This window comes from Notolepis coatsorum (assembly GCF_963971535.1).
Source record: "Notolepis coatsorum genome assembly, chromosome: 12".
Lineage (NCBI taxonomy): Eukaryota > Metazoa > Chordata > Actinopteri > Aulopiformes > Paralepididae > Notolepis > Notolepis coatsorum.
Genome location: NC_140176.1, coordinates 100,741,145 through 100,763,878, shown reverse-complemented (window position 1 = coordinate 100,763,878; position 22,734 = coordinate 100,741,145). Strand labels below are relative to the sequence as shown.

General features: G+C 48.8%; 1 protein-coding gene across 1 annotated transcript in view; it reads left to right on the top strand.

Annotated features, from left to right (window-relative positions):
* LOC311237989 (A disintegrin and metalloproteinase with thrombospondin motifs 19-like) overlaps positions 1 to 22,734 on the top strand; it is a gene marked incomplete at its 3' end in the record, with an annotated part of 279,286 nt that overhangs the window by 15,589 nt on the left and 240,963 nt on the right. The window contains 4 exon segments of the mRNA XM_084325960.1: positions 5,259 to 5,384; positions 5,386 to 5,446; positions 20,945 to 21,117; positions 22,142 to 22,225. Of these exon segments, the coding sequence (XP_084182086.1) occupies positions 5,259 to 5,384; positions 5,386 to 5,446; positions 20,945 to 21,117; positions 22,142 to 22,225 (444 nt within the window).

Here is a 22,734-nt window from a genome sequence, read left to right as displayed (position 1 = left end):
TTCCTTCTAATTTACATGCTATACTATGTTATTTTATTTCATACTTATCTTGTCTTGCACAGTCTCTGGAGCGTAACAGTAAGAAGCATTTTGTATAAAAGTATTCTGTACTTCTGTATTGACAACTATTAAAGAAACTTGAACTTGAACTTGAAGGTTAACCCTTTCACTGCCACATTACAGAAGGTTAACCATTTCACTGCCACACTACAGAAGGTTAACCTTTCACTACCACACTACAGAACGTTAACCCTTTCACTACCACACTACAGAAGGTTAACCATTTCACTGCCACACTACAGAATGTTAACCTTTCACTACCACACTACAGAAGGTTAACCTTTCACTGCCACACTACAGAAGGTTAACCCTTTACTATCACACTACCGACGGTTATAACTAGTAAACGGTTAACCTTCTGTAGTGTGGCAGTAAAAGGGTTAACCGCGAGGCCAAGAGGCAACTCTTGTCGAGTCGTATCAGGTTCTCCAGCGATGTGCTCCAGACACCAGGCCTCTCACACCAGACGTGTCGGTGCAGGTCGTCACACAAGATCTTTACATAACAGAGTCTGCTGGAGAGGAGTGCTCTGTCGGGAGTGAGGCGTCTGTGCCAATACTGTGTCTCACTCTTCTCCCTGAGAATCTCTCTCTCTCTCTCTTTCTCTCTCTCTCTCTCTCTCTCTCTCTCTCTCTCTCTCTCTCTCTCTCTCTCTCTCTCCCTCTCCCTCTCTTACAGAGTGTCTCACTCTTCCCCCCGCAGAGCAACCTGACTGCAGAGTGTGTCACTCTTCCCCCCGAGCAGCTAGGAAGCTAGGGAGGGACTTGTCGTGGATGTTGATTGGTGTTTACAGTAGCCAACCACCCCGCCTGATCTCCAACCTACCGAAGTCGGCCCATGTCACCCCACTTCTCAGGGACCTGCACTGACTCCCCATCACTGCTCAAATCCGCTTCAAGGCCCTCGACCTAGCATACCGTGCGGCGAAGGGAACGGCTCCCCGCCTACCTCCGGTCAATGGTCTCTAACTACACACCCTCAAGACCCCTACGCTCTACGCAGTGTCGGTGCCATGGGGCGGCATTCGCGGGCCATGCCCCCCCAGATGGGGCACTGTGCCCCTCCAACCGGCATGGTCAATTATTATAAAAAAATAAAATAATTAAACATAAATTCTTTTTATTATAGTAAAAGTCAGATGTTTTCCTTTATAAATAGGCTATTTAGCCTATTATTAAACGAAATTAAACAAAAAAAGTCTTAAAGGAAGTGTATGTTTGATCTCACGCCACGGCTCACGCACGCGTTATTATTGGTCACATTGAGTTGACGGGTAGGGCGTGACTGCATTTGAATTGATTTTGATATGGGTAGGGCGTGACTTGAGTGAGGTCAGTGAGCGCGAAAGTCAAAGATAGAGTCAGACTCAGGTAAAATATAATAATCACTTCTTGGAGACGGACATACAAATAAAATGTATATACGAAAATGGTTGGCTGGGGCAGGCGCACCTAAGGCTTCTTCACGGCAATACCGGCAAGGAGATTTCGACACTTGTCAACACAGACCAGCTACGAAGGAACAGGTACTACTTCTCGGCTCTCGTGGATGTTGTCGGGTTTCTGGTAGAAAACCAGTTGCCTTTACGTGGAAACCTAGATGCTTTTGGTGACATGTCTGAGGGGGGAAGTGGTCTTTTCCTGTCCTTATTGGACTACACAATTAAAAAGGACCCAGAATTGGCTGACATAGTGAAAAGTATCCCTCGAAACGCCACATACACTTGTCATGACATGCAAAATGAACTTATAAGTACACTTAGCAGTGTGGTGACTGAGGCTATAGTGGAAGAAGTAGGCGACTCGCATTACACATTAAAAGTGGACGGAACACGCGATCCCACGGGATGTGAAAATATATCTGTTGTCATTCGTTTTGTAGACCAGTCATTTGAAGTGACAGAGCGCCTGGTAACCATAGTGACAGCTGACGCAGGTGATGCACGGACATTGACAGACACAGTCTTAGCTGAGCTAAAGAATGCTGGTTTGGACTCGTCAAAGATTCTCAGCCAGGTGTATAATAATACGAAAACGAAATACGTGATCTTTCACTTTGTGTGTGTGCGCAAGACGCCAGTGTGTTTGTGACGTGACGTGCGAGAGAGAAGAGAGAGAGAGAGAGAGAGAGAGAGAGAGAGAGAGAGAGAGAGAGAGAGAGAGAGAGAGAGAGAGAGAGAGAGACTGTCTTATCTCTTATGCCTGCTGTGCGCTCATGTTTTGAAATGCGTGTTGGTTTGCGGGAAATGCGTTTTCTGAAGCGTATATTTTATGCCCCCCCAAAATTACCATATGCCCCCCTGATAAATTCGTTCTGACGCCGACACTGGCTCTACGTCCTCTGGCCGCCTCAGACCTACTCCTATCCGAGCTCAAGGGTCATCAAGGAGAAGCTGCCTTTTCTCAGTCCTTGCCCCACAATGGTGGAACGAACTTCCCACCACAGTTAGGACAGCCGAAACACGTCCAATCTTTCACCGTCGACTAAAGACGCACTTCTTCAACCATTATCTAAAAAATAATAATATATATATATATATAACCCTAACTAACCTTACTGTCATGCACTTGTCCTAATATACTAACCTACACTGTAGCACTCAACACTTTGATGAACATTGTTACTCAGCTGATAGAGTTGTGCCCTTCCTGCTGACTTGTCGTACAGAACTTGTAAGTCACTCTGGATAAAAGCGTCAGCTAAATGACTAAATGTAAATGTAAAACAGGGCTGCATGTGCATTACGGTCAACCCATTAGCTAGCATGCTAATGTAAGGAACGTATGTTAGAATTAGCTAGCAAGCTAACATTATTTGTTCATTTTAGTTAAAGAGGCCGAGTGCAGTTTACGCAAATACAATGTGCTGTAGATGTCATTCTAGAAAGCATTTAATTTGACGCAAATTCAGTATTCAGGATGACTCATCAACATTTATTTATCAGTGCAAGACATTATGTGATACAAGAACATAAACATCTATTTTGATTTCATGGGGTTAACCGTTTGTAGTGTGATAGTAAAGGGTTAACTGTCTGTAGTGTGATAGTAAAGGGTTAACCTTCTGTAGTGTGGTAGTGAAAGGGTTGAACATTTTGTCATGTGGCAGTGAGAGGGTTAACCTTCTGTATTGTCGGAGTGAAAGGGCTAACCATTTGGTAGTGTGGCAGACACCCAGAAAAGTGGCAATTTTTTTTACGTGAACTTGAGGACTGCATACTTTTTCTTGCAAAGCTTAGCTTTATACTTTATACTTATAGCACATGCATGAGCCTGGTCTCTTTTGTAAGATAACATTCTGAAGTTACTAATGCAAAAAAGGAAAATCACTTTTAGTGCTAATGAAATAGAGTAACAGAGGTCTGAACTTGAGTTGAACTTGAACTTGTGTACTCACATTTTTCTGTAGTGGTTGCAAGATTCCATATTCCAATATTCCAGCTTAGAGGTATAAGCTGGAAAACAATACGATTCCATAGCCTGAAGTCTTATGTAGTACCGGTCCAAATTTTATAAAGATCCATTCAGAAACGGGTCTTCCACGTAGCTGCGCTGCAGTGCAACGCGGACGTCCCGGGTTCGACTCCCGGACCCGGAGACCTTTGCCGCATGTCTTCCCCCCACGTCTTCTCCCAGCCTTCCTCTCTGTCGGGCCTGTCCAAAATAAAGCAGTCAAATGCCAAAAAAACGAATCTTAAAAAAAAAAAGAAATGGGTCTTTGAGACGTCCGAGTAAAACTGACGACAAAAAAAGTGCTTTACAAAATCCATTTCCTGGGCGGCCGGGTAGCGCAGCGCACTAAGCGTCTGCCTACCACCGCAAGAGACACTGGTATTGAATCCGGCTGTCAGCGGTACCTCCGGCTTGGTCGGTTGTCCATACTGATACAATTGGCAGTGTCAGCGGGTGGGAAGCCGGTGGGTGGTATCCTGGTCGTTGTAAACAGCGACTCCTACAGGTCGGTCTGGGCGCCTGCACAGCGAGGGAGGGAACTAGGGAGGGTAGTGTGATCCTCCCACGCGTTACACTCCCCCAGTGAGAGTCCTCGCTGTCAGGTGAAAAGAAGCGGCTGGCTGTCTCCACATGTGTCGGAGAAAGCATGTGATAGACTTCAGGGCTCCCTAGACCGGCAAGTGGGGGGCAAATGCGCGCAACAACCAGGAAGGGGAGGGGGGAATTGGCATAACGACAAAATTGGGATGGGAGAAAAAATACAGAAAAAGGGAGGGGAAAAAGTAGATCAAAAATTTTCCTCATCCACCGCCATCTGAAGTCTGAATCACTTCTGGTTTTCGCTCATCAACTTTCACCTAGTTCCCTTATTCGCACCCCCCCCCCCCTTCCCCAAATGGGATATAGTTGGAAACGTACACTCGTTGGCTAGAACGCTGACCAATAATTTTCACCATCGGCGGATGATTGGCAGTTCTGGCGGGGTCTGGAGTCCGGGGTGGTCATCTGACGTGCGGCATGTAAAAAGACGCTCGCTTTGACATATCGTCATGTAACTCGAGAACCGAGGCATGGATCTGGTCGAGTGAGGTGGCGTTCGAACGGCAACAAATAGATATTTCGAAATGTATTTTATATGTTCGGCGAAAAATGCAGCCGCTAGATGCTCGCAAAGTGCTGTGACTTGCGCGCAAACTTGTGCTTGTGAGCACATATACTGTACGTCCCGATGCACGTTATTTTTTAACCTTTATTTTACCAGGTAGTCACTTGAGATCAATGATCTCTTTTTCGAACAAGACCTGGCCAAAATGGCAACAAAACAAAAACAACATACAATACACAAACACAGACACAAAACATAAAAGGCAAAGTGGGGCAAGGGGATACATTTGAGCTGCAGCAAACAAGATTGAATGGGATTGGGGGAGATTGAGGGTAGCGTAAAAAAGGTAGAAAGAGGGAGGGAAGGTGAGGCTTTGCAAGAGGTTGCTGGGGAGAGAAGGTCAAGTTAATGAATATAAATATAACACCACATTATGCAGTGAAGCATCAACATGGTTGGGTTTTCAAAATACATATGGAGGGGATCCTTAATCAGCCGGGGCTGTCACGAATACCCCAAACCAGGCTACTTTACTCTCGCACGCCTCCTCTCCTTACAGTATTTCCCCCCGTTTCCCAATGGAACTACATTGCCTAACACACTCTAAATTATGACCGACTGTCGTCTTTATTTTTTCGCAGATGGGTTTCATTCAGATCGATGGTGATCTCCTCTACGTCGAGCCCTTGAACCAGACGACGCAGGCCTCAGCGGCGGGCCGGGCTCACCGTGTGTCCAGGAGGAGGCGCTCTGCGGGGGGAGACAGAGCGGACCGGCCGGGGGATGGAGGGGCGGACGGCTCCCAACAACTACTGTGGAGTCATTCCAGGTCGGTCTATCTCTCCGGCGCGGCGGGGGAATTAGGGGATGATCTCCGAGGATAGGGGAGCGTCTTAGCGGTTAGGCTACCGTCTGTGTGGAGGATTTCCTGAAGGTTGGGCTCTTGGTTTTGATGTCAGTCCTTTTCATAAGGAAAATGGCCTTTTCTCAGGTAATAATAATAATAATAATAATAATAATAATAATAATAATAATAATAATAATAATAATAATAATAATAATAATAATAATAATAATAATAATAATAAACCTTATTTGTATAGCACCTTTCATACAAGAATTGCAGCTCAAAGTGCTGGGGGGGGGGGGGGGGGGGGGGCGACAGTGGCTCAGGAGGTAGATCAGTCGTCTGGGAATTCACGGTTAGATTCCCACTCCTCCCGGGCAACGTGTCGAAGTGTCCTTGAGCAAGACCCCTTAACTTAACCCCTAACTGCTCCGATGAGCAGGTTGGCACTTTGCTTTAACCTTGGTTAACTGTCTGTAGTGTGGTAGTGAAAGGGTTAAACCGTCTGTAGTGTGGTAGTGAAATGGTTAACCTTCTGTAGTGTGGTAGTGAAATGGGCAACCCTTTGTCGTGTGGCAGTGAAAGGGTTAACCTTCTGTATTGTCGCAGTGAAAGGGTTAACCCTGTGGTAGTATGGTAGTGAAAGGTTAACCTTCTGTAGTGTGGTAGTGAAAGGGTTAACCTTCTGTAGTGTGGTAGTGAAAGGCTAATTTTCTGTATTGTGGCAGTGAAAGGGTTAACCTTCTGTAGTGTGGTAGTGAAATGGTTAACCTTCTGTAGTGTGGTAGTGAAAGGGTTAACCTTCTGTAGTGTGGTAGTGAAAGGTTAACCTTCTGTAGTGTGGCAGTGAAAGGGTTAACCTTCTGTAGTGTGGCAGTGAAAGGGTTAAATCATAACATCTGTCAATAGGAAGTGGAGGAGTCCTGTGGGCTACAGACCGCGGTGCAGCTGGTAGGTACATCAGGGTGAATCTGTGGTATATTTAGTGAAAACGCTACATGTAGTAAGTAGGCCTACCTGTACTTTAGATATGGCACGACTTCACTGGTCTGTTGCAAGAGAGACAGTAATAGATTCCACACTCCTCCTCCTCCTCCACACACACCAGTCCCCACTGGCGAAGCACATGTCCCGGCTTATTGAGAGATCCATGTCTGATTTATGTCCAGCAAGTTGGTGTGTGTGTGTGTGTGTGTGCGTGTGTGTGTGCGTGTGTTTAGGTGTGTGTGTGTGTTTAGGTGTGTGTGTGTGTGTGTGTGTGTGTGTGTGTGTGTGTGTGTGTGTGTGTGTGTGTGTGTGTGCACGTGCGTGCGTGCGTGCGTGTGTGTGTGTTCATGTGTGTGTGGCTTTGTTCTACCGTTGTGGGGACTACAAGTGATGAAAACAAGATTCTATTTTGTCTTTGTGGGGACACTGGCCAGATCCCACAAGGCAAAGGATCTATGGTTAGAGTTAGGTCAAGGTTGGGGTTAGGGTTAGAGTTAGGGTTAAGCATGTAGTCATTAACTAATGCATGCACAGAGAAGAAAAGAGTATGTATCTGCTTGTCTAACTCCAGGGTAGATGACAAATAAGCTAAAACGTTGGTGTGTTCCTTTAAGCTAGCGCATATCCTTGATCTGTACACCCCCTGTTTGTTCCTAACCTCATTCTCAGTTTTATCTCCTCCGTGAGATAAAGCCTGGTAAAGCACTACGGCCGAAAGTGTCTATGGGGTAGAATTTCCGGTGTATGTACTTCCCTTGGAAGCTGCCTCCGAACGGACCAAACTTTTCCCGAATCCTGTCGGCAAACAAGCTAGAACGTCCCGGTCATGTAGTAAATTATTCAGGCAAAGCCGTTGCAGTGGCTTAAACGAGGAAATATTGTGCACTTCACACGTTTCTTTTTCTTTTATCCACTTTTTCTCCTTATTTTAAAATTTTTCTCCCATCCCAATTTCGTATAGCCAATTCTCCCCTCCCCTGTCTTGAACGTTGCTAGACAATGCCTCCCACTGGTCGGCTATAGTGAGGATAGAAGCCTTGCATCACGTGTCCCCTCCGGTACATGAGGAGGCAGCCTGTCACATCTTTTCACCAGACAGCGCGGACTCTCAGTGGCGAGGAGTAACGCGTGGGAGGCTCACACTGCCCCCGATACTTCCTGTCTCTGCTGTGCAGGTGTCACCCAACCCACCTGTAGGAGTCGCTGTCCACAACGTCCAATCCCCACCCATCGACTTCCAACCGCTACCTCTGTCAATTGAGATAGTATGACGACTGGCCCAAGCCGCAGGCAATGCTGACACCGGGATTCGAGACCGGAGTCTCTTGCATTGGTGACGAGCGCAATCTCCGCTACGCCACCCAGCCGCACCTGCACTTCACACGTTTCTATAATTGTTTTGTCGAAACCGGAAAGCCTGTAGCCGGTACTTCCTGTACTTCCGTTTGCACACTTTAGGTAAACCCCAAAAGGATTAAAGGACCATACCAGTGATCTCAGCTTACCTTACTAAACGGCCATGAGACTGTAGAGACTGCCATGAGGAAGTTGCTTGCCCTTGTTATTAACTCATTCAGTTGGGTGCCCTTGTTATTAACTCATTCAGTTGGGTGCCCTTGTTATTAACTCATTCAGTTGGGTGCCCTTGTTATTAACTCATTCAGTTGGGTGCTCTTGTTATTAACTCATTCAGTTGGGTGCCCTTGTTATTAACTCATTCAGTTGGGTGCCCTTGTTATTAACTCATTCAGTTGGGTGCCCTTGTTATTAACTCATTCAGTTGGGTGCCCTTGTTATTAACTCATTCAGTTGGGTGCCCTTGTTTTAACTCATTCAGTTGGGTGCCCTTGTTATTAACGTTAGGTTATGGCTATAACCAAGTTCTGTTAGTTAGGGGTGATGCTTGGCATCACTACTGCACTCCCTCGCGTACGTGCACGCGCACTGAATAAATTCCACAAATGTACCTTTAATACCAGTATTAGTCTGACCACACCCCTCATCAGCTTACCTTCATAAGCAGGTGTGTGGTCACCTGCTCTCCTCCTACCCAAGCTTTCACCACAAGGTGAGGTCAAGGGCTGCAGCGGCCGTCTGATGCCAAGCGTCACCCCTAACTAACAGAACTTGGTTATAGCCATAACCTAACGTTCTGTTCCGTTAGGGGCTCTGCTTGGTATCACTACTGCACAAAGGGAGGCCAAGCGGAGCCGCTGGCTGACAAATACACCCCGCTGACAGCCCCCCACAACCATCAGAACAGGGAGGGCCGAGCCCCCCCGACCCCCCCTAATGGAGGGCATCCCCCCTATTAGGGGCTTCACGAGAGGGCGACGGACCCGACCGTGCGAAGAGGCACTCAAGCAACCCAACGCACAGGGTGAGCAGACCGTGGCTTGACCCCACGACTACACCCACGCACAACCCGCATGCCACCCGGGAACGAACGTAGGAAACAACCTCGTCACTGCCCCCAGAATCACGGGGTCAAGGGCAAACCCAACCCCGTGGCAAGGCCGTAGCAGCGGAGCGTGAAGGAAGACCCAGACCCACCAAAAGGACTGGACTCCCTGGAATGGGGGCCCGGAGAAGTCCATGATGCCAGCATCAAGACCCCACCAGGTGGGCACCTAGTGACCCCGCCCCCCACATCGCCAGCGCATTCGAACAAAGGCCCCTCAGGCGAGCGGGCCCTGTCCTCCCCAACAGCACACCGCCTGGAACACAGGCCCTGCAACAGGCAGACAGTATGGTCATAACACACAAAAGTTAACCAAGGAAGCAGGCAGCGCACCGGGGAAAAAGACCAGGCAACAGGCTGTCAACCCAAGCCTGGAAAACTGCGGACGAGGCAGGCGCCAGAAAGGACAGCTGAAAACAGCCGCCCCGGCGGAAGGGGCTTAACCGGCGTTGTCGCATAACCAAGCCTTTAAACAGCATGTCAGAAGCGGGATCCTTAGACCACTCGACCCCTGACAGCTGCTCACAGAAAAAGCCCATACGATCGGCAGACGTCATGAACGTGCAGGGGCACCCTCAACCGGAGAACCGGGAGTCGACACTGCAGCAACACACCAGAGAACCAACCACCCAGGCATCACCCCATGCAATGGTTGGTCCCATAACCCTCAGGAAAGAAACCCCAAAACACATCTGCGGCACCGCCGCAGCCCGCGTTCTGGTTTCCAACAGGGCTATCCCGGGCCTACGGGTCAACGAGCATCACCCCGGACCAAGCCCGGTGATACGGGGAGCACAGGGTCCCCCGAGGAGGTTAAAACCACCCCAACAGGCCCCTCAGCGTCAAACGCAAGAGAAGAGCGTAAAAAATGGAAGACCAGCCCCAGCAGACCTGAGAAAGACGTTTAGTCTTGTTACCATCAGGGACCCTCATTTCCAATCCATCAAAACACATTCAACTCTTTATACAAATAAAGAAAAGGCATCACCCGTATGACCCAATCTGCACAGCTGGGAGTAAAAAACCCTGTTTTTCACATGATTTCAATCCAGTCACTCCTTTTAATCAGAGTGTAAGACCAGACCCTCCCAGAAACACCTTCCCACATGAGACCACGGTCAAGAAAAAAGATATGTAAACTGTGAGACACGTGACCAAAAGACTCAAGTTTGACACATAAACCGGGCGCAGCAGGCCTGTGAGCCCTGCGCCCAACCTCGACATCTTTAAGACACCAGCTCATGGAAGGCGTCGCCATAGCAACAACGCTACAACGGGCGGGGAAAACCTACCGGATCCTGTCATGTAACAGGAGTCGGTAGAATACCCCCCCCCCCCCCCCCCCCCCCCCTGTCAAGCACTGGCTTGGCCCTGACTGGCTCAGCAGAAAAGATCAAAAATCCCCTAAACCAATCAAGTGGGGAAGGAGGGGTTTATTCGACTTCCAACCGCTACCTCTGTCAATTGAGATAGTATGACGACTGGCCCAAGCCGCAGGCAATGCTGACACCGGGATTCGAGACCGGAGTCTCTTGCATTGGTGACGAGCGCAATCTCCGCTACGCCACCCAGCCGCACCTGCACTTCACACGTTTCTATAATTGTTTTGTCGAAACCGGAAAGCCTGTAGCCGGTACTTCCTGTACTTCCGTTTGCACACTTTAGGTAAACCCCAAAAGGATTAAAGGACCATACCAGTGATCTCAGCTTACCTTACTAAACGGCCATGAGACTGTAGAGACTGCCATGAGGAAGTTGCTTGCCCTTGTTATTAACTCATTCAGTTGGGTGCCCTTGTTATTAACTCATTCAGTTGGGTGCCCTTGTTATTAACTCATTCAGTTGGGTGCCCTTGTTATTAACTCATTCAGTTGGGTGCTCTTGTTATTAACTCATTCAGTTGGGTGCCCTTGTTATTAACTCATTCAGTTGGGTGCCCTTGTTATTAACTCATTCAGTTGGGTGCCCTTGTTATTAACTCATTCAGTTGGGTGCCCTTGTTATTAACTCATTCAGTTGGGTGCCCTTGTTTTAACTCATTCAGTTGGGTGCCCTTGTTATTAACGTTAGGTTATGGCTATAACCAAGTTCTGTTAGTTAGGGGTGATGCTTGGCATCACTACTGCACTCCCTCGCGTACGTGCACGCGCACTGAATAAATTCCACAAATGTACCTTTAATACCAGTATTAGTCTGACCACACCCCTCATCAGCTTACCTTCATAAGCAGGTGTGTGGTCACCTGCTCTCCTCCTACCCAAGCTTTCACCACAAGGTGAGGTCAAGGGCTGCAGCGGCCGTCTGATGCCAAGCGTCACCCCTAACTAACAGAACTTGGTTATAGCCATAACCTAACGTTCTGTTCCGTTAGGGGCTCTGCTTGGTATCACTACTGCACAAAGGGAGGCCAAGCGGAGCCGCTGGCTGACAAATACACCCCGCTGACAGCCCCCCACAACCATCAGAACAGGGAGGGCCGAGCCCCCCCGACCCCCCCTAATGGAGGGCATCCCCCCTATTAGGGGCTTCACGAGAGGGCGACGGACCCGACCGTGCGAAGAGGCACTCAAGCAACCCAACGCACAGGGTGAGCAGACCGTGGCTTGACCCCACGACTACACCCACGCACAACCCGCATGCCACCCGGGAACGAACGTAGGAAACAACCTCGTCACTGCCCCCAGAATCACGGGGTCAAGGGCAAACCCAACCCCGTGGCAAGGCCGTAGCAGCGGAGCGTGAAGGAAGACCCAGACCCACCAAAAGGACTGGACTCCCTGGAATGGGGGCCCGGAGAAGTCCATGATGCCAGCATCAAGACCCCACCAGGTGGGCACCTAGTGACCCCGCCCCCCACATCGCCAGCGCATTCGGACAAAGGCCCCTCAGGCGAGTGGGCCCTGTCCTCCCCAACAGCACACCGCCTGGAACACAGGCCCTGCAACAGGCAGACAGTATGGTCATAACACACAAAAGTTAACCAAGGAAGCAGGCAGCGCACCGGGGAAAAAGACCAGGCAACAGGCTGTCAACCCAAGCCTGGAAAACTGCGGACGAGGCAGGCGCCAGAAAGGACAGCTGAAAACAGCCGCCCCGGCGGAAGGGGCTTAACCGGCGTTGTCGCATAACCAAGCCTTTAAACAGCATGTCAGAAGCGGGATCCTTAGACCACTCGACCCCTGACAGCTGCTCACAGAAAAAGCCCATACGATCGGCAGACGTCATGAACGTGCAGGGGCACCCTCAACCGGAGAACCGGGAGTCGACACTGCAGCAACACACCAGAGAACCAACCACCCAGGCATCACCCCATGCAATGGTTGGTCCCATAACCCTCAGGAAAGAAACCCCAAAACACATCTGCGGCACCGCCGCAGCCCGCGTTCTGGTTTCCAACAGGGCTATCCCGGGCCTACGGGTCAACGAGCATCACCCCGGACCAAGCCCGGTGATACGGGGAGCACAGGGTCCCCCGAGGAGGTTAAAACCACCCCAACAGGCCCCTCAGCGTCAAACGCAAGAGAAGAGCGTAAAAAATGGAAGACCAGCCCCAGCACCCCGCACTCGGTATTCCCAGGAGGTCACCCAACCAAGTACCAACCAAGACCAACCCGCACAGCGGCCGAGATCCGACGAGATCGGACGCGTACAGGTCGGCACGGCCGTAAGCCATTACGACAATGCAGAATACAACGCACCTAACAAGGGTCCCATAACGCTCAACCCTGTGACACCCGGATCGACCCAGCATTTTTCCCCCTGAAAAAACCCCAAGTCCCTCAGGGTACCAGAACAGCAGATCTGCATCCCCAGCGGACAACGGGTGCAACTGGACTGGACCAGCGCGACCAGAACCAGTCCCGTGCCCTAATCACGCCGACCTGCCAACCCCAGGAGAAGGGGCAGATATGCGTGTTTGATCCCAACATAAAAAAGAAGGCGCCACCCAGACGTGTCGGTATGAACCGCGCCCGGTGGCCCACCCCTAGGGCGTGAGACCCTTCCCCATATGTCCAGACCCATTCCGTCATCATCCCCTGACATGAACGGGAACCCATCGACAACACACAGGGTGTCGGAAGAGGAAAAAAACCCCATCCCAATTGCTTCATAAAAACGCTGTTTCACCCAAGCAATCAAGGCGCGCTAGTCAGCCAATGGCCCAAAAGCACATCCTGAGCCAGCACTATGTGTGCGTTTGGACATACCCACATCAACAACAGGTCGTTTAGACCACCATATTGAATCCCCAAGACGCCCAGGGAAACGACAAGAGGGGCGAGATGCAATCAACTCCATGAATGAATGAATGAAAAAATTTACCCAACAGACTGCAGAAAAGGGTACAACCCAGTACGGCAATACACACAACAGGTTAAGGGGAGGCAGACCTGAGAAAGACGTTTAGTCTTGTTACCATCAGGGACCCTCATTTCCAATCCATCAAAACACATTCAACTCTTTATACAAATAAAGAAAAGGCATCACCCGTATGACCCAATCTGCACAGCTGGGAGTAAAAAACCCTGTTTTTCACATGATTTCAATCCAGTCACTCCTTTTAATCAGAGTGTAAGACCAAACCCTCCCAGAAACACCTTCCCACATGAGACCACGGTCAAGAAAAAAGATATGTAAACTGTGAGACACGTGACCAAAAGACTCAAGTTTGACACATAAACCGGGCGCAGCAGGCCTGTGAGCCCTGCGCCCAACCTCGACATCTTTAAGACACCAGCTCATGGAAGGCGTCGCCATAGCAACAACGCTACAACGGGCGGGGAAAACCTACCGGATCCTGTCATGTAACAGGAGTCGGTAGAATACCCCTTCCCCCCCCCCCCCCCCCCCCTGTCAAGCACTGGCTTGGCCCTGACTGGCTCAGCAGAAAAGATCAAAAATCCCCTAAACCAATCAAGTGGGGAAGGAGGGGTTTATTCGACACCCCCTCCCGAAACACACCCTTTATCCCTACACACAGAAAAACAACCGTAGCCATCTTGAAAAACCTCCGGTAGAAAACAAAGCATAGCGAAGCTAATACAATGCCCGCTACCCACAAAAAGTGTAAAAGGTTTTACAACAAAACACAAGTCGCCTGTGCGTGAATCCTATACCCGTTGCCTATGTCATACATAGGAAAAACACGCTGAACGAGAGTAAGCGGCTAGGCCGTGAAATGTGTGCGTACGAGTATTACTGCAACTAAACAACACAGCATTGTGAAAACACATATACTTAGTCAAAGCAATGGAATAACACCAGTTCTAGCTGCATGTGGAGCATCAAGCTAAATAGAACCTATTACCGAGTGTACGTTGCAGACCTTGCTTAACCTCGTAATCACAACACAACTCACCCCACAACGTAAAAAAGGGCAGATTCATATATACACAGCCCCACCATATGATTTGTTTGAAGAAACACACAGTTTGTTCGGCCAAAACACAGTCCCCCTCCGTCGGGGAACTTTCTTTATTATTACTAATTAAATAATGTGTAAGGCACAAAATCACAGAGGGGCCGGGGAGGGTGTAGGGGAGGGGACACAGAGGGGAAAAAGTCACTCCTAACGGCGTCTGCCACCTCGCGCCGCTCGAGTCTTGCCACCCCGGGGAGCCCCGGAGGGACGGTAGGTTACAGTCTGCTGGACACGACGTTCCCTACCGTCTCCTCCGGTCTGGGATGGGCCGGCAGTGGCAGAAGCGCCGTTTCGTCCCCTGGCCCTCTTGGCAGGGCCAGCAGCGGCGGCGGAGGCAGTGGTAGCGGCGACGGAGACAGCTCGACGTCGCGGAAGCCTTCTGCCTCCACCGGCAAGGACGGGAGGCGGAAAATGGGGTTGGAGGATGGATCTCTCCTCTGCCATCTCTCTGCACGTTGAGGTCATCAACCGCAGGGCCTTCCCGAACAGGCCAGCGTCGGAGAGGGCGGCCGTCAGAAGAGGAGCTCTCTTCTTCTCTGGCACACGGGCCTGCTCCAGCCAAAGGTGACACTGGCCCAGGGTGGCCAGGGCGCGCACTTTCCCCATGGCTATGGCCAGCACCTGGGAAAGATGCAGGACAGCTCCCGCAGCCTGGGTGATCTGATCGCATTTCACCTCGGTCAGATCCGTGCCGCCCGTCATTATCCCCGATACAAATCTAGCCAGGTGGGCGATGTTAGACGCCGCAGCCAGCGATTGTGTACCAGCGATAAATGACTGGTCACCCCAATAAGCCAATCGCCTAGCCGATTTCCCCTGGAGGACCGGCTTGCACAGTGGCTCCCACACCATATCCGGACAGAGGAGCGCGGCCATCGGACTGTCAAGCCGAGGCACGCCCTCCCCCATACCTTTGACCAACCCTGCTACCCGCATAACCGGTACGTAGGTAGGAGTTAGTCCCATGATGTTGGCCACCGCCTGACCCCGACGAACATAGGCCCCCATCGATGGGAAAAATGGGTAGACAACGTCCACCCCTCTCACTGGGGGACGCTGCCAGGGATGGCCTATGAGGTCATCAGACACAGGTGCAGGCAATGGCAGCGGCAGCGGCACACCGTTTGCGGCAGCGGCTACCGCCATGAGCTCGGGAAACAAGGCCCGCAGTTCCCCCTGCGAACCTTCCTCCACCGACCCCGCATCCCTCACATACAGCAGGCTGCGACTGGTCAAGGAGCCACAATCCGATGCGGCCGACAATAGGGCATCCTGCCGCTGAGGCCAAGGTGGTTCCTCGACATCCTCGAACAGGGCGCCCCATGGAGCCATTTCCCCCCCCTCCGGGGTCTCCTGAGGAGGGATACTCCCCTCCACGGGCCATCAAACAAAAATCCGTCCGCCTCGTCCATGAAGTCCTCAGTCTCCATCGGAAATCCCGAGCCGGACGCATCTTCGCTGGTCTCCAGCAGCTCCCCAAACCCAGGCCGTTCGCGTCTGCACGCCACCATCTTGCGACGCGAGCGAGCTGACGCGAAAAGTTTGCGTCGCATATCCTCCGGCTCCAGAACAACCCCCCGTTCACCAACGGGCGATTCCCCAGAACCAGAGGAACCAGAGTCGAGATCAGGCCATCGCCGGAGCGACGGCACCGACCCCTCGGCTCTTCGGTGAGGAAAACTATCCACCGGCAGTCTCCCGGGCTGGGTCGGCAACCACGAGAGTGGCAACAGCCCAGCACCGAGGCGCACAACGGAGGCGGGAATAGAGAACCGGTGGTGAAGAGTAGGTCTAGCGGGTCTACTCTCCGCGGAATACATTATGACCCAAACCTTTTCTTGTACAACAAAAGTGAGAGAAGAAAAGATTAAGCACAATGTAAACCAGTCACAACTCTTTTCAACTAACAACACGTCAAGTGGGGTACTACCGAGGCACTTCCTTGTGGTGAAAGCGAGAAGGAGGAGAGCAGGTGACCACACACCTGCTTATGAAGGTAAGCTGATGAGGGGTGTGGTCAGACTAATACTGGTATTAAAGGTACATTTGTGGAATTTATTCAGTGCGCGTGCACGTACGCGAGGGAGTGCAGTAGTGATGCCAAGCAGAGCCCCTAACGGAACAGAACTCATTCAGTTGGGTGCCCTTGTTATTAACTCATTCAGTTGGGTGCCCTTGTTATTAACTCATTCAGTTGGGTGCTCTTGTTATTAACTCATTCAGTTGGGTGCTCTTGTTATTAACTCGTTCGGTGCCCTTGCTATTAACTCATTCAGTTCGGTGCCCTTGTTTTAACTCATTCAGTTGGGTGCCCTTGTTATTAACTCGTTCGATGCCCTTGCTATTAACTCATTCAGTTGGGTGCCCTTGTTATTAACTCGTTCGGTGCCCTTGCTATTAACTCATTCAGTTGGCTGCCCTTGTTATTAATGTTATTAACGACTATGCGTGCACCTCATGGTACCAAAGCACCTCAAAGGCGCTTAAAACAAAATTACAAACATCACAAAACAAACTGGTCAGACTACTACTTGACCTGAACCCCAGAACCCATCTCACCCCTGCCCACTTTGACAGCCTAGGATGGCTTAGAGTAGACAACAGAGTACAGCAACTTGCAATGGGCCTGGTCTACAAGATACACTACACGACCAAGGTACCCATGTACATGTCAAAATACTTCCCAAAGGTCAGTGAATACCACAACCACTACACCAGAGGAAGCTCAACAAATCATGTAAAACCCAGATTCGGCTCAAACAAGGGACTAAACACGTTTCGCAATTATGCCACAACAATGTGGAACGCCCTACCCAAAGCTGTAAAGGAATGTGAATCACTACCCACATTCAAAACCCCTCTTAAAGAGCACCTACGGGAGGCTGCAATTCGAAACTGGCCACCGTAAATGCCCAAAACCCCCACCACCTCCTAATAGACATTCTCCTCCCCACCGCATGTATATATTCCCTCCCCGCCGTATGTATATTTCTCTCCCACCCACTCACCCCCTCCTAGTGTACAGTCCCCTCCCCATCATATGTATATACTCTGTCAGGATCTAGGGGTAACAGTACTGTATATTTGAATACCGTTTATGTCACAAATGTATCAGTACTAAATACCTATATGTCCCTATGCCATAAATGTCATGTATGTTGTGTATGTCATAAATGTCTATATGAATTGAAAATGGGGGACCCTGATGGAAACAAGACAAACGTCTTTCTCAGGTCTGCATCCCCTTAACAATTGTATGTATTGAGCCGTACTGTATTGTACCCATTCTGCAATCTGTTAAATAAAGTTTTCATTCATTCATTCAACTCGTTCGGTGCCCTTGCTATTAACTCATTCAGTTGGGTGCCCTTGCTATTAACTCATTCAGTTGGCTGCCCTTGCTATTAACTCATTCAGTTGGGTGCCCTTGTTATTAACTCATTCAGTTGGTTGGGTGCCCTTGCTATTAACTGATTCAGACTCACCACCCTGATACATGCACAGCAATACTATGATTATGTAATACATGTACTTATGTAATACATACACATTGTATGTATATATATATATATATATATATATAACTTTTTTGTATTTTATTTTTTTATTATTTTTTAAACAAACACATAAACAAACATGACAACACACGATTAGATATACAAGCATTGTAAAACAGTGTACATCAGTTAACTCATCGTTTGGATAAATGTCTTATACAAGATATACCCCTAATACCTGCTATCTATTCCCCTACACACATATGCTCCTGCTCGCACCCCCATCCATTATCCTTCGCTCCTAACCAAACACTACCATTAAATGCTAGCTTTTATTCTCTCCACCACTTCTAACCACATTGTCAATTTGGATTCATTCATATATATATTACTTATGGCTTTAACAGAACGTACATTATGTATCTTTTTTCCTGTGGTGGATTAGTACTTTATTTACATATTTTAAGTGAGATCTTTTCCCGGGAATGTTGCAGACACCCGGTTCATAATACTTGGTCTCCTCCTCCTCTTAGTAAAACTCGTTCAGCGAGCACCCATAGGCACACGGAGCGATCCAATAGGCCGAAGCAAGACCGGCATGATGAGATGTAACCTTCTTCTTCTGGCGTGTGTTTTTAGACGTTTCGTCGTCCAGTTCCATCAGACCGCGTTCTCCATACGGTGGCCGGTGTTTGGGGCAACTGGTGATGATATGTTCCACAGTCTGTGCAGGGGCTCCACACTCGCATGAGGCACTGTCCTTGAGGCGCCACCTCTTAATTGAGGCACCGTAGCGTCCGACGCCGGTCCTTAGGCGGTTGAGGGTTGTCCACTGCTTCCGGGGCAAGTCCTGACCAGGGACGTCCAGAGGGTCATTGATGTAGAGGTGCAGCCTGGATGGTTCTGCTGACCTCCACTGGTGCCTCCATCTCATCCTGACCCAGGAGGCCTTGGAAGTGTCAGATGGTGTTGTGTGGAGTAGCCTGTAGGCTTGCATGGAAAAGGGGCGCCGTGACTTTAGGCGCACACGTCGTGGTGTCTCTGTGGTGGTATTGTGAAGGAGGTGGGATGCACCGATCTGTGCCTTGCGGGAAAGGGCCAGTGTGGCTGCTTCTCGTCTGATGGTAGCCGGGGCGATACCAGCGAGTACGGGCAGTTGGTTTACCGGTGTGGCTTGTAGGCAACCAGAGACTGTCCGCAGGACGCTGTTGAGAACAACATCCAGCTTCTTCACGTGGGTGCTACGGCACCAGACCGGGGCGCAGTACTCGGCGGCAGAGAACACCAGGGCCAGTGAGGAGATGCGCAGTGTCTTTGTTGAGGCTCCCCATGTGGTGCCGGCTTCACACCGAGGTATGTGGGGGTATGTAGCCGGACGTTATCCACCACGACGCTCATGTGTAACCTTGAGTGTGTGTATACGCAGACACAGCTGCTACCCTCATGTTGTTGTCTCTCCTGCTGTCTGGAATCACTCCTGGTAAAGTTGTTTACTTGCCCCCAACTCGATTAGATGTCAAAGTAACCCATCAACACCCTACAACTCCACAAATGAAAAAAGGCACAAGGAATCCACACTATTCCACACCACATGACTGAGAGATTAACACAAACCTCTCCAAAGACTCAGACACTTCGATGTGTCAATTTCACTGCTATTTTTAGATGTGTTTAGTGCATTATAATTATGGCCGCCATGGATTGATATTACAATATCGGTTTGGTGTCGTTTCAACGTATATCGAATAACGTATATCACGCCAGTTAGTAGTTATGTACTTATGTAGCCTATACTGCACCTGTGTATATACTGAATATTTTACTTACTCGTAGTATATATTCAGATTCTAGTGTTTATTGTAACCATATTTATTGTCATTTATAATATAACTGATGGGGAATATACAGACCCTCATCTGCGCCTTTGATCACACTACTTGCTCAGATGCGTATATTCAGAGTTAATTATATTGTTTACACTGCCTATTTCTCCTTTTCTACTGTACTATAATTGTATTGCCTATATTTATGTCTTCTACTATTACCCTGCCCATTCCTGTACCCTCCCACCCTCCCTTTCCTTTTTAGGAAAAAGCAACGATCACTTTAAAAAACATATGTTTTTGTATAGTATAGTTACATATAGCATAACTGTATATTGTATAGTATATTCTATAGTAGTGTATATAGGACTCATTACCTTTAATTCGTAAGCTTAGCATTGTATAGTATTTTATCTTAGTACCTTTTATCATGTCTATCTATTATCTATTCTATTTTATTCTATTATTATTATATATATTTTTTGCACAATCAAGACGGGCATGGCCACCTTCATTTCACTACGTGTCTCGTGTCTGTATGTGACGAATAAATCTCTTGAATCTTGAATGCTGCTATGATGCCTGAATATATAGACATAATAAAAGGTACTAAGATAAAATACTATACAATGCTAAGCTTACGAATGAAAGGTAATGAGTCCTATATACACTACTATACAATATACTATACAATATACAGTTATGCTATATGTAACAACTATACTATATTAACTATACTAACTATACTATACAAAAACATACATTTATGTTTTTTTATAGTGACCTTTGCTTTTGCTTTTTCCTAAAGTGACCTGTAGTGTGTTTGTGTGTGAGAGACTGCAGGATGTGCGTGCGTGTGTGTGTGTGTGTGTGTGTGTGTGTGTGTGTGTGTGTGTGTGTGTGTGTGTGTGTGTGTGTGTGTGTGTGTGTGCGTGCGTGCGTGCGTGCGTGCGTGCGTGCGTGCGTGCGTGTGTGTGTGTGTGTGTGTTTAGTGCGTGTGTGCGTGCGTGTGTGTGTGTGTGTTTAGTGCGTGTGTGCGTGCGTGCGTGTGTGTGCGTGTGTGTTTAGTGTGTGTGTGTGTGTGTGTGTGTGTGTGTGCGTGCGTGCGTGCGTGCGTGTGTGTGCGTGTGTGTGTGTGTGTTTAGTGTGTGTGTGTGTGTGTGTGCATGCGTGTGTGTGTGTGTGTGTGTGTGTGTGTGTGTGTGTGTGTGTGTGTGTGTGTGTGTGTGTGTGTGTATAAAGATCAGTGGGGATCATCAATGAAGGAACATCTGATCTTACCGTTGGCAGACAGACAGAGGAGTAAAGCCCGGCGGCCGGGTGAGGGCGGCAGAGGGAAGAGGTACTCCTACAAGCTGCTGCACGAATACAACGTGGAGACGCTGGTGGTGGCCGACCCCACCATGGTGAGCTACCACGGCACGGAGGCCGCCAAGCGCTTCCTCCTCACCATCATGAACATGGTACGTGGCACAGCGGCTCGTCGGACCAGAACCCACAGCATGCTATTTATTTTATTTTATTTAACCTTTATTTAACCAGGAAAAAGTCTCAATGAGATTCAAAAAAATCTCTTTTACAAGAGCGTCCTGGCCAAGATAGGCAGCAGCAGCACAGTTACAATTTCACATTTACAGACGAAAACAATAAAAAAAAAAAAAAGGGACAATTCACAGAACCATTTAAAGTCAGTCAAAACATCTGCAGCCAGATGTGCTGGATTCCATATCTCTTAGAAGGGTTCTAAAAGCAACCGGTGAGACCAGCTCATGCAAGTTCAGGTGGTTTTGTAGCCGATTCCAGGTGGAGGGAGCTGCATACCTGAACGCCCTTTTAACCAGTTCAGTACGGACCGAGGGACAGTTAGTAAAGATAAGCCCTGGGAACGAAGACCATAACGGCCCATACTTTTTTGGAGATTGTACATCTGTAGGTAAGTTGGCAGCAGTCCAAGGATAGCCTTATACATAAGGATATGCCAATGGTTGAGTCTGCGGGTGGACAGGGCAGACCATCCCACCCGATAATACAAAGTACAGTGGTGAGTAAGTGGCTATGTAGGGATGGGTACAGAATCTGGGAATTTTAAGGGCTATTGGCCGAATCACGTGGGTACTACCGAGTACCGGTTCACGTGAGATCCACCGATGCCACATTCCGGTAATGCAAAAAAATTCATAAAAATAAAACAAAACCTATGAAGTGCGTTCACGTCAACGTTCGATGTTGATGACGATGTTAGCATTAGCATGCAGGATGTTAGCATTAGCGTGCAGGATGTTAGCATTAGCATGCAGGATGTTAGCATTAGCATGCAGGATGTTAGCATTAGCATGCAGAATGTTAGCATTAGCGTGCAGGATGTTAGCATTAGCATGCAGGATGTTAGCGTTAGCGTGCAGGATGTTAGTATTAGCATGCAGGATGTTAGCGTTAGCATGCAGGATGTTAGCATGAACAAAACCCCTCCTTTTTTCTCCCCCGCAGGTTTTCAACTTGTTTCAACACAAAAGCCTGGGAATTCAGATCAACATCCGGCTGACCAAGCTGGTCCTGCTCCACGAGGCGCCGGTAAGAACACCGTCACGTAGAGTTCCATAGACACATATAAAGGCTAGATAACTCACCCGCGCTGCTGGCCAATGGAGACCGACGTTGCCACATGGCGGCCATCTTGACACAGGCAGCACGCCCACTCATAACATATGAATGTCTATGGTGCATGTACTATTGAAATAACCATAGCTTGCTCAATTTCCAACCGATTTTCAAACTGTTTGGTTTGTTATAAACGTCAGAGATGTAGTTATCATACTGCATACTCATAATGGACTTTCATATGAAAATAATTTAAACATGTCCAAGCATCTGAATCATAGCCACGTTAATAATGTTTGTAATAAACCAAACCGTTTGTAAATCGGTTGAAAATTGAGCAAGCTATGGTTATTTCAATAGTACATGCACCATAGACATTCATGTTATGAGTGGGCATGCAGCCTGTGACAAGATGGCCGCCGGTGACCTACGCTGGAGACTCCGCCTTGCACCATCTAGTTATACATATCTATGTAGAGTTC